The sequence below is a fragment of the Cervus elaphus genome, chromosome 25 (genome assembly GCF_910594005.1).
Source record: "Cervus elaphus chromosome 25, mCerEla1.1, whole genome shotgun sequence".
In the NCBI taxonomy this organism is placed as follows: Eukaryota; Metazoa; Chordata; class Mammalia; order Artiodactyla; family Cervidae; genus Cervus; species Cervus elaphus.
The window spans coordinates 21522082-21540137 of NC_057839.1; the positions used below are offsets into that span (position 1 = coordinate 21522082).

At 38.6% G+C, this 18056-nt stretch overlaps 1 protein-coding gene across 2 annotated transcripts in view; it reads left to right on the forward strand.

The window, feature by feature from the left end:
• The window catches only part of ELOVL7 (ELOVL fatty acid elongase 7), a 76343-nt gene extending 64390 nt beyond the window's left edge, over window positions 1-11953 (forward strand). For both annotated transcript variants that reach the window (XM_043887752.1, XM_043887749.1), the window contains 3 exons: window positions 1822-1927; window positions 6727-6863; window positions 9110-11953. In XM_043887752.1, coding sequence (XP_043743687.1) covers window positions 1822-1927; window positions 6727-6863; window positions 9110-9319 — 453 coding nt within the window. In that variant the 3' untranslated portion in view covers window positions 9320-11953. The remainder of the gene's footprint in view (window positions 1-1821; window positions 1928-6726; window positions 6864-9109) is intronic.
• The last annotated feature ends 6103 nt before the right edge of the window (window positions 11954-18056 follow it).

Sequence of the window (18056 nt, forward strand, 5' to 3'; positions counted from 1 at the left end):
CTTCTCCAGGGGATCTTCCCCACCCAGGAATCAAACCCTGTCTCCCCCATTGCAGGCAGATTCTTTGCCGTCTGAGCCACCAGGGAAGCCCTGAATTATTAATAGAAAGGAGAACTTAGTAAGCATAGAATCCAGGGGTTCTCAAATTTTAGCATGCATTAGAATCACCTGTCTGGGCTTCCCAAGTAGTCCTAGTGGTAAAGAATCCACCTGCCAATGCAGGATATCAGAGATGTGGGTTTTGATCCCTGGGTGGGGAAAATCCTCTGGAGGAGGGAATGGCAACCCACTCCAGTATTCTTGCCTGGTAAATTCCACAGACGGGGAAGCCTGCTGGGCTATAATCCATGGGGTCGCAAAGAGTCGGACACGACTGAGCATGTACCCATGCACAGAATCACCTGGAGAACTCGTTGAAAACACACATGCTTCAACCCCACCCTCAGAATTTCTAATTCAGTGGGTCTTAGATGGAGCTTAAGAATTTGCATTTCCATCAAGTTCCCAAGTGAAGTTACTGCTGTTGGTCCAGGGTCCACACTTTAAGAACCCCGGCTGTCGTCCACTGGTTCTCAACCCTATGGCCCTATAGACCTAACTGCCTTAGAAAACAAAAACCTGGGCCCCACCTCTAGAGATGTGGTGTCAAGATGGTCTGGAGTTAGAGACCAGGCATGGTTATTTAAAAACAAAAGACAAACCTTCTTGGACATTGTAAGATGCAGACAGGGTTGAGAACCATTGATCTAGCCCAGAGCACTTAATCTGAAAAGAAATGGAAGCCAGACAGTTATAAGACTTAGCCAGAGAAATGCCGCTACTGACTGGGACTAGGACCCCAGATTGCTCGTTTATGGCTTTTTCTGTTGCCCTGTGTTGCCTTCCTCTATGTGCGTAAGGAAATGTGTTTTGACGTCATTGTTCCTGCTTTGCATGTTCTCAGTTTTGGCTTCCATGGGAAACTTGCTTCTCTGTGTCCTTCCCTGAACCACATTTCTCAAATACTCTTAGGGATGCTTTTGTTTCTGCCACTCTGTTTAGTCCTGTACTTAGAAGTCTAACTTAGCTCTGGTTTTCTGCGTTTTGAATATTTTTGAACATTTAATTCTGCTTTTGAATATTTTTTTTGAGAAAAAAATCCAATCCCCCTGCCCCCAGCTTTCTTATTCTACCTCTTTGTTTACTAGAGAAATGATAGCGTTTCTGACTAGATACGTTCAATCTGGATGAGGGCTTTGACACCCTTCTCACTTTTCCTAAGCTGCTTTGCTTGTTTCCACCTTACTTCCCTAATTAATTCTTCAATTATCTCCCTTTTCATCTTTCTTTAATGATAATTTGCTAACTTCTGATTTGCTGCAAGTCTTTTTTCAATTTGCTTGATCCTTTATCTAAATTGGTAGAATATGTTAGGGAGCAGTGTAGAATTTCAGTGCTAGGACTTCAAAGTCTGCTTTTCTATATATTTCAAAGTTCGCATGGTGTTTTTTATCTTTTTTTTTGAACCAGTAACATTTTTTCAATAATTTTTGGTCATATCCTTCACTTTATATTTTTTATTTTTAAATATGGCATTCAGTATCTTTTCACCTTTTTATTGATTCTTCCGTGACTAGGCATCATACCTAAGTTCTCTCATGCTAATTATCTTTTGAGCTGCCTCTTGGAGAATCAGCTGCTTCTTTAGATTCTATAAGGCAACTCTTTCAAAGCACATTACAAAATGGAATAGTAATAGTTTGCACTTGGCCGATATTTTTGTAACATTAGAAAATTATTGCATGATTTTATATGAACTTGATTTTCTTTAAATTATTTCAGATCTTTTTTATTCTGCGTAAGAAAAATAGTCAAGTGACTTTCCTGCATGTCTTCCATCATACCATCATGCCATGGACCTGGTGGTTTGGAGTCAAATTTGCTGCAGGTAGCCAAGGGAGAGTTGGGATTATGTGCTATAATTGGTGACATTTCTGTATGCTCTAAGCATAAACTCTATCTTTAAGTGTGACTTAAAAGAATCCTAAAACATCAAAGAATCACTTTGATCAAACTTCTGACTTTCATTAATTATCTGAAACATAAACACAGGACTCCTAACTAGATCTTCCCCCACTCCCCAATACTCTTTAGTATGTATGACCTTTGGTATAGTCTTCTACTCATCCTTTAGTTGTTTTGCTTGGATTTTATTCTTTTCCTATACAATTCTATAAATATTTTAAAATAAGTAATAAATGATAAAATGGTAAAATCCTTGATTTTATAGGAATATAATTAGATAACTATTGCTTATATGTTTCCAGGAAGTTAGAATGCTTATCTCTAGTTCCATGTCTTCTTTGCTTTCAAAGTTCCAAAAGCTGATACACCAAGAACTCTTTAAAGATGTGTCAGATTACAATTGTCCCGCCTTCCCTAAACATCCTACCATATTAAAGAATGCTTTGATTGTTTTTTAACATCAAAAATAGTTTAACTCAAAAGCTTGGCAAATAGATTCTTTAGTTGGTTTTGATTTTAGGCTTCTGAACATCTAGAATATGAGAGAACAGGAAGGTAAGTAATTTTACCTATCATAAAGTTTTAAATAAGTGATATCCTCAAGGATATAGTTTTATTAGCAAAAGTTGTCTGGGGGATTTATTTGTTCTAGTTTCTTCAATTTAAGAAGCAACTCTAAAGATCCTTTGAATAATCTATTTTCTCCATCGGTATCGATTCTGTGAGAAAACAGAGATTTCTCCAAATTAAACATTTTCACTGAAAAAAAAAAGAAGTCTTCCTGTAGGCTTGCAGCCCATTCTAGGCAAAGCTTTAACATTTCTGTGAACAGCTCACCTCTTTTGGGCATTCTGACTTTTTAAGACTAAAGGAAAGAGAAACTATAATTGAGGAACTCTTGTTTGAGTTTTAGACTCTCTAGACATGGGAACGGGGGCAGGGGGTGGAAGTCTGCATGTCTCAGAGCATGAAGGGACATAGATAAGCCAGTGGCTAGAATAGGATGCCAGAACCTAGGGGAGCTGGAAGGGCTGGCCTTACTTTGGCCCAAGGGTATCCGATTTTCCAGTATGTAAAGTAGCTCCTTGCCAAAAATTGGCATTTATCTGTTGAAGATTTTTTTTTAAGGAAATGTAGTTGTTTTTCTTATAATGTATATATGTGAATTTAAAAATTTAACTCACATCATAACAAGATGGTCTCATCTGTGTCCATTTCACAAATCGATGGTAGTTACATTATTTAATCTCCATTGTTTTACTTTGCTTTCCATGCTTTTGTTTTCTCTTGCACGTATATTGCGCCTCTCAGTTCTTTTTACAGTGATATTTCTCGACACTATTTCTTTTGGCGGAAATTAGAAAATACCTAAACATCCAGTAATTGAATGGTTGTGATGTCTTGTGTTTATAACTGTGAAATGCAAATGATTTTGAGAGACATGTAGCTTCAACTCCTGTTAAGCAGCTTGGCTCCTAAATTTATCAGAAATAGATAACTATTCTTACTATTCTATTTTTAAAGTATGCTAGACAAGGTGTTTTCACACTCTTAGAACTTATTTATTCAGATGTCTTCCAAAAGACCAGATGATTCTATTCCAACACTGAAGAATAAATATAAATTAAAAATAAATAGGAAAGCAGTACCCCCAAATACAGTGATTAAGAGATATTGACACAAGGGGTCTCCCTTTCCTTCTTTATCCATCTCTGCATTTTCTAAATTTTCTTGTTTGAATATCTGTTGATTCTATAGTGGACTAGCAAACACTTGAACAGCATACCTGATATCTGTTCAGTGACAAATGTAGCAACAAGAGCAAGGGTGTTTCCAGAAATGTGGTGTGGTGTTGGCTTTCATTCCTAGAATAAAACTGTCCAGTTTTATCTGTCCTTTCAAAAACCAGAGCACAGCTGATCTCTATCTAGTATTTAATTTCCTGTTTGCCTATTGTACTCCTCCCCGGGATAACAGCAATCCAGCTTTTCTTTTGAATGTGATGAAAAATATTTCTGTGGCAGGTTTTTATATTAATTATGTGTATACTCCCTTTCAGAGATACGGAGAATTGTGATAATTACCCAGGTGGTTCCTTTATATTTTTTCCAAACCAAAGAAGTAAAATGTGATGTACTAATTATAATTCATTCTTTGCAGAACTATTGTAAAGAAGAAAGCAAGCTTACAAAGTACTTTATAAGAAAAGTCTTCCAAAGGAGATATGAGAAGTATTACTAATTAAAATGTGATTGTTCTGTGAACAAACATTAAAGTAACTCATCAGAAAACAATCACTACTAGAGGAAATAAGCAAGCTAATTTGATTTGATAGCTTATTTTAATCAGTAACCCTAACTATAAACACTCTTAGCTACTTACTGCCGTGTTAAATTCCTGTCCATAGGAGCCTCATTTTAGGACATTCAAATGGTGAAAGTTTCTGAATGGAAAATAGAATTCTTCTACCAAAAAATGGAAGAGGTGTCTTAGTGAGAAAGGCTTGGTCTGATTCATATCAAGCATGAAATAGATTTCCTGTGTATTTGTAATTGTGAGACAGTGGATTTGAGAGGTAGCTGACTTGTCCCCATTTAAGTAGCTTAACTCATAAACTATACTATTTTTAAATTATCCTAGAAAAGGTGTTTTTACACCACACTAATTTATTTATTTATATTTCTTTTGGGAAAAAGACTAATCCAAATGTAAATAATAGAAGCTGGGAGTTTGTTAATAAGTTTCATTAGGTCAGTTTCTTCTTACTTGAAATTTGTGATAATGAAAGGATTAGCTGAAATTTGATTTATTCTATTCAGGAGAGGAAAGTTTATGAAATATAGTATAGCATGAAAAAGACTTTTCATATTTAAATATGAAATTTTTCAAATATTTATTTTAAAACTACTTAATTACTTTTAAGTAATTTTAAATATTATTTAAAGCAGGTTATTTTAAGGAGTACTTTGGCAATGGTAACATTTAGAAGTATCTAGCATTGTTGCAATTGTGGATGATTTTTTAAAAAGTATTTCTGCTATGAAGCAGCTTTTATGACATCTGTCCTTAGAAGATTGTAGTCAAAGTAATAAATTTCAGTTTTGCTTTAAACTTTCTATAAATCACAGTGTTCATGAATTCAGTCCTCTCTCTAATGTAATTAGGCAAATTTGTGAGATTTTATTTCTGAAATTAAAGATTATTAGAGTAAATAAAATAGAATATTTTTAGAAAAATTTAAATTCCAAGTCAACATTACTAAGCTGATTCAGGCTCTATATAAAGAATGAAGATTCTTCTAAATTGTTCATCTTAGGAAAAAGACACTGGGGAAGAGTTTTGGTTTTTTTCCCCACCATCTGCTAATCACTTTGTTTTCCCTTTCCACTGTACTACTGATTCAGTTAGGGCTTCCCTGGTGGGTCAGCTGGTAAAGAATCTGCCTGCAATGTGAGAGACCTGGGTTTGATCCCTGGTTTGGGAAGATCCCCTAGAGAAGGGAAAGGCTACCCACTCCACTATTCTGGGCTAGAGAATTCCAATGGGGTATAGTCCAATGGGGTTGTGAAGAGTCAGACATGACCGAGCCACTTTCACTTCATTTCACTGATTTAGTTAAAGACAATTGAAAGAATCTAGGGTTATATTTACTCCAGGGTCCTTTTCTTCTATCCTAAATTGAAGGTGATCAGTGGGAGATGTGGTGGGATTAGAAGAGGAAACCAAGATAGGAAGGCACAATTGATAATAGTCAAATGGAAACAGCATCAAAATGGTCTAACAATTAATAAATGTTTATTTTGGAAAAACAATGATTGATTAAAGCAAACTTAACATAGCTTACTTATGAAAGCCAGTGGTTCTACTGCTAAAATTTTGTGGCACTAAAAGTATTTATTGAAAACTATTAAGAGTGAAAAAAGTTAACTAGATTTTACACAATAATATGTAAGAAATATATATATAGATTCTTAATGGCTTAATTCATAATACCTCAAATTGGAAACAACTCAAACATCTTTTGATTGGAGGGTGGATAAATACATTGTGATGAATTCATATCAGGTAATACTACACAGAAATAAAAAGGCAATCTATGTGGATGAATCTTAAAAACAGTGTGTTGACTAAAAAAAGGTAGCCACAAAGAATACATCCTGTATAATTCTATTTATATGAAGTTTTATAACAGGCAAAACTAACAGTTGATGATGGAAGTCAGAATAAAAGTTACATTGGAAGGAGTATATTCATTAGAAGGGGCACATAGGAACTTTATGTGGCATCAGAAATGTCTTCTATCTTGAATTTGGTGGTGGTAACATATGTAAAAAATCATCAAGTTGTACACTTAAGATTAGTGTACTTTGTGTGCTTTATAAATATTAATTCTTACTAAAAATGAATTTGATTACTATTATTTAGCAATAGATTATATTTAAAAGGTAATTCCACTTAGTTTGTTAAGGTAAGTCCAAATCACAGGAAAATCTTAATGTTAAGATAGAATAAATAAAGTTGTGTTCATTTATTTTCCAAGATGTTATTTTGCATTTTACAAAATGTATCCAGATCCCTCTAATTTTATAGATGTTTAATAATAATGATATTTCATATTTATTTTTCTTCCCGCTAAAATTAAAGAAATATACTAAAAGTTTAGACCAAAATATATCTCATCTTAAGGAACAGTGCCCCTATTTTATGATATTTTTTTTCCAGGTGGTTTGGGAACCTTCCACGCCCTTGTAAATACAGCTGTACATGTAGTCATGTATTCCTACTATGGACTGTGTGCATTGGGACCAGATTACCAGAAGTATTTGTGGTGGAAAAAGTATTTGACATCATTACAACTTGTGAGTAGTTAATTTTCTTTAAAAGCAGATATGAAACTAAACTGGGAGTCGCTTGACTTCATTATGAATGAGGATACTAACGAAAGAGCAAAGTTTACAAAACATAGGAATATAAATTGCCTGGCCTCTAAGGCATCCGGGTGGCGCAGTGGTAAAGAATCCACCTGCCAATGCAGAAGATGCAAGAGACACGGGTTCCATCCCCGAGTAGGCAAGATCCCCTGGAGTAGGAAATGGCAACCCACTCCAGTATTCTTGCCAGGGAAATCCCATGGATAGTGGAACCCGGCAGGCTACAGTCCATGGGATCGCAGAGTCAGACATGACGGAGCACACACACACGCATGGCATACCATCACTCTTTATATCTTCTGTGAACTTTTGTCAGGAACTTTATTGAAAACAAAGTATATTTGGTAGCCAAGAGGCTCAGACAGTTAAACTAGCATGTGTATCTTTACACCATCTTTATATTATTTTATGCATTTATATGAGGAGGAAATGGTAACCCACTGCGATATTCTTGCCTGGAGAATTCCGTGGACAGAGGAGCCTGGCAGATTACAGTAAACAGGTTGCAAAGAGTTGGACACAACTGAGCAACTAACACATACACAACATGCATTTATATAAAATAAATATATTTATGATCAAAATAATCTCAAAATTATGTGAACCTCATTAGACATAATATTAAATTAGAAATTCCATATGCTAGATGTAAATGACCTTGAGGGAAGGTAACTTTCAGAGAATTATGAGCCTTCCTGTGTGCCTGCCTGCCTAGTCCTGACATTTATAAGTTTATCTTTCCTCCAACTCGTAAAAGTCCTGTGGGAATGAAAGGTGTAGTAGAGTGGTGCTGTAAAATACACATTGACAAAAGTGAGAGCACCCTAAATAAACAAACGTAATGAAATGGAGAAGCAAATTATTTTAATTCCTGCCTGGAAATATTACAAAGTTCTGAAAATTATTCACAAGTCCTTTCTTTTTAAGCATTTTATATAAATGGAAAGTAGTATATGTTTATTGTAGAGAAATTAGAACATCTATGATGCATACAGAATTTATCTTAGGCTTTTTTTTTTCACTTAACTTACTCTTAAGTGTTGTAAAAATCTTTTTAATAATATGGAAAAATACTTATATAGAGAAAATACATGCTGTTCATTATTTTTTCAAGTGTGTTAATAATATTTACACAAACACACCTGCATAGAATGCAGAGGATGCTACTTTGACTTTCTAAAGTTTCATTTTCTCATCTGCAAAATGAGAGGAATAATTGTAGCTACCGCACAGAAACGTCCTAAAAGTTCCTTGAGATAATGCAAGGAAAGTTGATGATGATAATAGCAAGAATGATGTAAAAATCTTAACTATGGTTGAATAGATTATGGGTAATCATATTTATTTTTATATGTAGATTTTTACTTTCCCAAAATTTCCACAGAACACGTATTACCTTTTAGTCATGAGAAAAAAGATATCCAAAAAATGTGGACATTAGCCCAGAACATGTAATACGTTCTTTTAAGACTGTGTAGAACGTTCTGGAACACAGAACACTTGGGCATACGAGGGGGGTCACCAGTGCTCTCTTACTGCTTGAAGATTCTCTGCTATAGTTGGCAGATAGGATATATTTTTGTCTATGACAGTGGAGGACTGCTGGCAAATATGAAGACTCAGTGATGGTGTGGCTCCAGTAATGTAAAGGGGGCTCTAATTAGAATGTTTTTATTCCCCTCCCCACTGAACTGAAATATCCAGGTTAACAGCAGGACGGAATGTTTGAAATCAAACTGTCATAGAAAATTAGGCCATAAGGTAGTGGTCCTGAGTGTATTTCTTCAGACAAGAGCTCAAGTTGAGACTGATGGTTCTCTGCGTGTTAAAGGGCTGCCGCAGCGTGCTGCCCGCGTGCGTGCTCCGCTGTGTCGGACTCGTCAGGATCCTTGGACTGTGACTGCACAGCTCCAGGGAATTGACATAGCACTCCCTGGAGCCGTGTGCTTTGGCCCCACTGAACAGTGGTTCCAAATTCCCATCTGCATTTTGACATTGTTCCACCTACTCTGACTCCCATGGAGGCTAGATTGAAAGATAAAGTTCCCTGTTCAACAGTAGCTTAGATGTGGTTGGAGAGTGTTTACATATAAGCAGACAAAGAATGCGTTCAATAATTGCTCCATTGTGACTCTTGGTAGCTTAACAGTACTTTTCATTCTTCCATCTGTTAGATCCAGTTCGTTCTTGTCACCGTCCACATCGGCCAGTTCTTTTTCATGGAGGATTGCAAGTACCAGTTTCCAGTCTTTCTATACATCATTATGAGTTACGGCTTCATCTTCCTGCTGCTCTTTCTCCATTTTTGGTACCGTGCTTACACCAAAGGTCAGAGGCTACCCAAAACTGTGAAACATGGAATCTGCAAAAACAAAGATCACTAAAGTTCAAGCACAACATAGGTCTATGAAAAAGATTGATATCTTGTCTTCCTTGACAATCAAGAGATATTTCCATGTGCAGTGCATTTTGTATATTTTTCAAAACCAAGAGCTTGTATTTTTATGATAAGTTATTGGGGTTGCTAGTATTTGAGAGCCCAAAGCTCTCAGAGAACAGTCTTCTGATAATTAGAGCCTAAAGTAGCCAGTTTTTCAGCTGCTTTTAAACCTAAAGATCTTATTTAACACATTTTTTAGATTGAAAGAAGGATGTGAAACAGTACAGTAGTCTACAAAGAAATCCAGTTATACATGAAAAATATCGTTTGATATTTTGAGCATGGGTAGAGATCCATGCAGTACAGTAGATTCCTTCTGCAGAGTCTGAAAACCTTTAACTATGGGCTCTGGCTTTGTTGCTTGTTGACTATATTCAGAAGACACTGTATTTAAACTTAAATTCCCATTCTAAAGAGCTAACATGATTTTTGATAAGTTATCATTTAAAATCACTAAGTCATTTTTAATGAATCTCTTAAATAGCCAGCCCCGGTTTTGCTTATAAGACTTCCTCCCAACACTTTTGCTTGGTAAACTGTTTAAAAGGTAACAATCCTTTATGTTAGTACATTAATGCACTTGAAACTAAGGTGGAGTTAATATTTTGAAAACAAGGTGGTTTGTTCTGATGGCTTAATGAACACTTTACTGTAACTCTTTTGCATTGAACTTTGCATATTTCTGGGAAGAGGTGAATTTGTCCAAGGAAAAAATAAATAGTTGTCTATAGTATTGATGTAATGTCACTTTCTCATATAATCATGGTTTAAAGGATTCTCTTGGTTAAATATATATTGGTTAGATGTGTAAATGCTCATATCATTAGCACACATTAAATGACTTTATACATAGTTTTCCAGGGGTGGGTTAAGAGTGGCTTGGAAGCAACTGGAAGCAAATGGTGTCACAGAAACTATCCAGGGAAGACTTGGTGATAGGGGTCTCTCATAAAGAGAGCGACGGAGAGAGACTGTGTAGCAGTTATTGTTATAAATTCACTGCATGGAAAAATATTTTCCAGAATTATGAATTAAATAACAGCCTAGAATTCTTTTTTTTCATATTTATGAACTATATAATGAAGGACTGCAATGCATTTTGCATAGCTTTCATTTCTTTAAAATTGCTGCTTTCTAAAATCCTCTTTTCACATTTTGTCAGGGAACCCAACTACTGATCAGTAGAGTTTCACCCAAGAAATAACAATAGTTGGATATTTCTGAGTTTTTCCGTATAGCTTTTTTACTGTTATACTTGATTTTGAAGGGTTGCTTATGTTTGTGTCACTGCAAGCAATCGGTACCCAGTCATTGTGTAACACATAATGATACTTATTGTACAACAAAGCCTGAGTTTCTACCAACTGTAAACCCCTGGAGTTAGGTGTCTCTCTCTTAATCCATTCATCTATACCACGGTCTTTTCTTTTCACATTCAGCAGGTTCATAGTTATTTGCCTTTAGTGATTTCACTTTCTTACAGTATAAAATGATGAAGGTTGATAAAAGGAGAGATTACCTTTTTTAAAAAAATAAATAATAAAGAACAGGAACGCAAAGGTAAATGAAACAGCAGCTCTAATTTATCTCTCTATGAGAGTCTCAGGTCTCCTTAAGTGTTTTCCTGTTTTGGCTCTTCAAATCCAACCTAAGCTAAAGTGAAGAGGTATGGTAGATGCTGTTACACATATGCACAGTTCCCAAAGACCCCAGTAGGGTAAAGACCAAAAGGAAGCAAAACTAAAAGAAGATAAAACAGGAGAGCTGGGTTTGATTCCTGGTTTGGGAAGATCCCCTGGAGAAGGGAATGGCAACCCACTCCAATGTTCTTGCCTGGAGAATCCCATGGACAGAGAAGAGCCTAGTGGGCTATAATCCATGGGGTCACAAAGAGTCGGACACGACTGAACAACTTTCACTCACTTGGTATCTTTGCATACTTTCTGCCTTGTACTGTACAACCTCCCCTCCTCTTCCTGTAGCTGTTAAAATGATTGAGGTGCTTATGAACTAATAGCAACATGTGATGGAATCACACTCTACACTATAAATAGGAGTAGAGAGCTAGAATGTTACATGAAAAGAAATCACAGCTGGCAGAGGCAACCTCCATATGAATGAACATCAGCAGATCAGTGCCACTGGATGCAGGACTGGGTGGGTATTGTTTTATTAAATGGCTCTGTGGGTCACATAAAGTTTCTGCTGGACTGTCATCCCACTTTTCAAGACTTCCTTGCCTTTGGGTGTGCTTTGCTTACCTGACAAATAAAAAGGCCAGCTACAAAACCTGGCTTATGATACAAAGCTCTATGAATTCTTTAGAACCTATACCTACATTATAGATAAATACAAATATAAAATTTTAAATATCTGTGGGACATTGCCATTTTACAATCTTAATTGAGCAGACTGCATTGTTACATAAATTATAAGATTATGAAGTTGCATTTCTTCAATTATCCCTTATTTCTGTTAACTACTTTAAAGACTGTGGAAAACTCCGTGAAAATTGTCAAAGTTCAGGTCTGATTTTCAGTGTGTGAAATATAATAATAAATTCGTGGTGTTGCATGTCTATGTGTGTGTGTTTTTCATTTTGGAATCTAACTACATATGTTTGCATGGAAAGATGGTGTTGTAATCCAAATATTCATTTAATCAAATCATTTCACACACTTGTTCTACCTTTGCTATGTTTAGAGCCCTGTGCTGGACATTGAAAGTGAAAGTGAAGTCGCTCAGTCGTGTCCGACCCTTTGCCACCCCATGAACTGTAGCCTACCAGGCTCCTCTGTCCATGGGATTTTCCAAGCACAAGTACTGGAGTGGGTTGCCATTTCCTTCTCCATGGGAACTTCCCGACTCCAGGATCAAGCCCGGGTCTCCCGCATTGTAGGCAGACATTTTATTGTCTGAGCCACCAGGGAAGTCCTGGACGTTAGAGTGTTACAAAATACAAAGATGCCTACCTACCACATGGGACTTTCTGGATGGCCCAGTGGTTAAGACTCCACACTTCCATTGCATGGGGGCATAGGTTCAATCCTTGGTTGGGGAACGAAGATCCCACATGCTGCACAGCACAGCTTGAAAAACGAAAATCAAAGATGCCTACCACATAGTTGGTACCCCCTGGAGCTTGCAGGCTGTCAGAGGAGATTGTGTTACAGGGAAGTATATGGTTGGTGTCATATGAGTAAAGGTTCTGGCACTTAGTAGCAGGGAAGGCTCCATGAAGGTATATAAATGTGGGTCATGTACAGATTATCAAAATGGGAAGTGGGTTAGTGGGAAAGGTGTTCTAGGTAAAAAGATATAACAAATCAAGGGGGCCCAGAGGTAGGAAAGTGTAGGAAATGGCCAGGAGACCAAATTAGAGCAAGGCATCCTCAGATATGCAGATGACACCACCCTTATGGCAGAAAGTGAAGAAGAACTAAAGAGCTTCTTGATGAAAGTGAAAGAGGAGAGTGAAAAAGTTGGCTTAAACCTCAACATTCAGAAAACTAAGATCATGACATCCGGTCCCATAACTTCATGGCAAATAGATGGGGAAACAGTGGAAACAGTGTCAGACTTTATTTTTTGGGGCTCCAAAATCACTGCAGATGGTGACTGCAGCCGTGAAATTAAAAGATGCTTACTCCTTGGAAGGAAAGTTATGACCAACCTAGACAGCATATTAAAAATCAGAGACATTACTTTGTCAACAAAGGTCCATGTAGTTAAGGCTGTGGTTTTTCCAGTAGTCATGTATGGATGTGAGAGTTGGACTATAAAGAAAGCTGAGTGCTGAAGAATTGATGCTTTTGAACTGTGGTGTTGGAGAAGACTCTTGAGAGTTCCTTGGACAACAGGAGATCCAACCAGTCAATCCTAAAGAAAATCAGTCCTGAGTATGCATTGGAAGGTCTGATGCTGAAGCTGGAACTCCAGTACTTTGGCCACCTGATGTGAAGAACTGATTCATTTGAAAAGACCCTGATGCTGGGAAAGATTGAAGGCGGGAGAAGAAGGGGCAACAGGTTGAGATGGTTGGATGGCATCACTGACTCAATGGACATGAGTCTGAGTAAGCTCCAGGAGTTGGTGATGGACAGGGAAGCCTGGCCTGCTGCAGTCCATGTGGTTGCAAAGAGTTGGACACAAATGAATGACTGAGCTGAACTGAACTGAGTAACTGGTGAGAATATGAAATAGCATAAACACAGAAAATATAAGACTTACCACATGTGAGTGGGGAGAAAAAGAAGGTGGGTCCTTACCCAAGAGGTTAAGGACCCTTGGGTTATGATACTTCCAAGAGTTATGATACTTCCACTCCAGGAGGTAAGTGTATTGTTGACTAGAGAGGAGATGAATGGGTGGGAGGTGAGGACAGAAGTTTCTCTAGACATTTCCAGCAGATGAAATCACAATGAAATAGGCTCACAACACTTCCTGTTATACCAGGCTGCCCCAGAGAAACCAGAGGAGTCTTTCTTTTAGTGGCTAATTGGGTGTGGTCATGGCTTTCACTGACAGCTGTCATCAGGTCAGGCTGCACATGCATATATGATCCAACCAACAGCACCACTCTTATCATCTAAGTGAGCACCTATATTCAAGCTGCAGCATTTTGAAAACATCACCGTACTTTGCATATATTCTAAAGTCAGCAGGATTCAGTTCATTTAGGAACAGCCTGGTTACTAAAGACAGAAGGTTTGGTACAAGGTATTATTGGCTACAAGTGTCCAGGCCGCCCAAGGGGACATTCTGTGCCCAGGTTGCTCAAGGGGACTTACAACTTCAGTAGGCCTGATGTGTGTGTCTGACTACCTGAGCGTGTGAGCCCTGGGTGCAGAGCTGCTGTCTTCTATCTTAAAAGCTGAATGAACCTTTGCCAGCATGTCTTCCACTTGCTTTTCATTATCTTGTTCATGAATCTGTTTCTTTTTATTCTCGTGCCAAATATCCTACTTTGGGCCCAGATAGTTTTGCCCAGATGAGAGAATTATCCTTGGTCTTTTTGCATTTTTACCCATCATAAGAACCTCGTATTCCATGTAAATTCATGGCTGATTCATGTCAATGTATGACAAAAACCACTACAATATTGTAAAGTAATTAGCCTCCAACTAATAAAAATAAATGGAAAAAAAAAAAAGAACCTTGTATTCAATTAAGCCACTGTCATGGAGGGCAGCTTGGGGTAGGAGCTGAGACCACTGAGTCTGGAGCCAGCCTCCGGGTCAGATCTTGGCTCTGATACTTACAAGCTGTGTGACCTGGGTGACCTCTCTGTGTCTTAGTGTCTCCATTAAAAATAGGAGCCTTGGCATTACTTCCTTCATCAGTTCAGTGTGGAGACTAGATAAGTTAATACAGGGAAAGCTTTTAGGGCAGCACCTACTTTCCACTTCAGGCCCCAAACTTCAAAGTCATCCACGACTCCTCTCACCCAACAGCAAAGGCTTCCTCTTCAAGTAGTACCAGAATTTGACCGCTTCTGGACCCTCGTTATCTTGGCCTGGATTTCTCAAATAGCTTCCTCTCTGACTCACTGCTTCGGCTCTTGTCTCTATACAACACATTGTCTACATAGCACCCAAAATCATCTATTAGCAAATTGACGCATATCACACTTTTATTCAAAACCCAGCAATGGCCTATGATTTCACCCAGAGATAAAGCCAAAGTCTTCACAATGGTCTACAAGGCCTTCCACGGTCTGTCTCCACTGCCGCTGCCGCTCTGTCCTCACCTCCTATGACTCCCTACTCGGCTTCCTCTGGCCCAGCCTTACTGGCTTCCTTGTGTTCACTGGCCTGTGCTAAGCACAGTCCCATCTTAGGCCCCCAAGGTTTAGCTTTTGCCTCTGCCTCAGGGTCACTTCCTGGCTAAACCCCTCAGCTACCTCCAATCTTTGCTCAGGTGGCGCTTTCTCAATGAGGCAGACCCGGTCTACCCTATTTACTACTGCAACCAGCACCTCCCTTTGCCTTGCACTTTCTTTGTTCCATACAACTCTTACTACCTTCTAACATGCCCTACGACGTGCTTAGTTATTATTTATATTGTTTGAGGGTGAAACATGAAAGTGTTAGTCGCTCAGCTGTGTCCAACTCTTTGCAACCCCATGGACTGTAGCCTGCTGGGCTCCTTTGTCTATGGAATTCTCCAGGCAAGAATACTGAAGTGGGTAGCCATTCTTTTCTCCAGGGGATCTTCCTAACCCAAGAAACTGAACCTGGGTCTCCTGCATTGCAGATAGATTCTTTACCATCTGAGCCACCAGGGAAGCCCCCATTTATATTGTTTTTTAGAATGTCTTGCTCATTAGAAAATAACCTTGAGGGCAGACATTTTTGTCTGTTTTGTTCACTGCAAGTTCCTAGAACAATGCTGGGCATATGACAGGAGCTCAAAAAATATGAAGTCCTCTTCCTCTGCTCATTCTTTTACTGACTTATTCATTCATCCAACAGTTTGTTAAACACCTAGTATGTATCAGATTCTGTGCTGAACACTGAGTATGAAAAACAAGTCAGATGATAGCAATCCCCACAGAAATTCACACTTGGGTAGAGAGAGACAAGTAGGCAAACAAGTCAAGTATCCCAGCTGAAAGTGATTTTTAATCTGCATGATGTAGTGACACAAAGGAGGGAAAATTCTCCCTGGTAGAGGGCAGGACTTCAGAAAAGGATTGAAAGAAGTGGTATCAGCTGACTTATGAAAGATGAGAGGCTGTTTGTCAAAGAGAAAATGAAGATGAGAGTATGCCCAACAGGCAATTCCAGGTGAGAAAAGGAAAGAAACGGCCTGGCATGAGCTTAAGGGAAATGTGTAAGGGGAATGCAGTGTTTCAGCTTCAAGGGTGCAGACCCAGGCCCAAGACTGATTGGGATGCAGGAAGGAGGAACATGTGGTGAGTTGATTTTGGACATGTGGGGTTTGAGGGGCATCCCTCCATCTAATCTTTCCCTCAGGCACTAGTGTGATGACTATTCTTTCTAGGCACTGAGGTGAGGAGAGAAGAATAAAGGGTGGTAGCTAAAGAAATGTGGGATTGAGGGATATTTTTTTTAAAGAAGAAGCATACACATGTTTATTTCCTCTAGGGATGGCTTGAGAAGAAGAGTGAAAAGTTGCATAAACACAGTGGGGAATGGATGCACCCAGGGACAGAGACAGATTTCAAATAATCCCCAGCCTCTAGCAGGGCTGTGCAGAGTCTGGAGAGCATACATTTGTAGTGGTACTGATGCACATAATTGTGTTTGCCCATGATCGTGTGGGCACAGAGAGGCTTGCATTGACCAAGGTAGAGGTTTGCAAGAAAGATGCAGCAGAACAAGGAAAGGAGGATATTGAGAATGCCGGTAAGAGCAGATGAAGTGATGGAGCTGAAATCAGGACTCTCAAATGACAGTGATGCTTACTAAGTTCCTTATGTGTCTCATGCAATAAAATCCTCAGAACATCCCTACAAGATAGGTACAGTAAGGAAAATACAGATAAAGAAATTAGCACTTACAACATTTAGGTAAATTGCCCAAGATCAGGCGGTTATTAAGTGGTAGCATGCCTGCATGCTCAGTCAGGTCCGACTCTGCAGTCACATGGACAGTAGTAGCCTGCCAGGCTCCTGATGCCAGGCTCCTCTGTCCATGGAATTTTCCAGGCAAGAATACTGGAGCAGATTGCCATTTTCCTACTCCAGAGAATCTTTCTGACCCAGGAATCAAATCTGTGTTTCTTGCATCTCCTGCATTGGTCACTGTGCCACCAGGGAAGCCCATAAAGTGATAAAGCTGGTATCAAACCAAATCTGATTTCTTACTCTTACTCTTAATCATTGTGCTATAGGGCAAGGAGGGGTTGATGGAATAAAGGAGTGAACTGATTTGCAAGTTCAACTGGGAATGGCGAAAACCCAAAATAACAGTTACTTAAACAAGATAGAAATTCTTTCTCATGTAAAGTTCCAGCCATATGCAGTCAGAGTTGAGTTGGTTGCAGTTGAGTATCAGAGACCTAGAAACTTTCTGTCTGGTGGCTCTATCATATGTCACTTCCATTCCCATAGTTATCTCATGATCCAAAATGGGTGTTGGAATTCCAGCCGTTATTAATACATACATGTTTCAGCCAGTATGAAGGAGGAAGAGGATAAGAGAAGGACTTGATCTATCCATTTAAGGACACATAACAAAACTGACAACTCACTGGCCAGAATTTAGTCATAGGGGTTACATGTAGCAGAAAGAAATCTGGGAGGTGTAGTATTAATTTTAGGTGACTCTGTATCAAGATAAAACCAGGCATTCTAGGGACTTCCCTGGCAGTCTAGTGGTTAAGGCTCAACGCTTCCATTGCAGGGAGCGTGGGTTCAATTCCTGACTGGAGAACTAAGATCCTACATACTGCACAAAAAATGAAAACTAAAAAAGCTTAAAAACTTTTTTTAAAAAAGGGGTGAAAACCAGGGATCTTATGACTATGGAAGAAGGTGAGTGGGGATGTTGGAAGACATATGCTGTAGTAAGAAATTCAGTGTGGAGATAGCACTGTGTGGCTCTGGAAGTGAGAGGTGACACGAAGTGTATGATGGTTATTGGAACGGAACAGATGAAGAGGTGTCGGGCATGGCGCTGGATGGGTTGTCCACGTGAATGCTAAGAGCCTCAGGA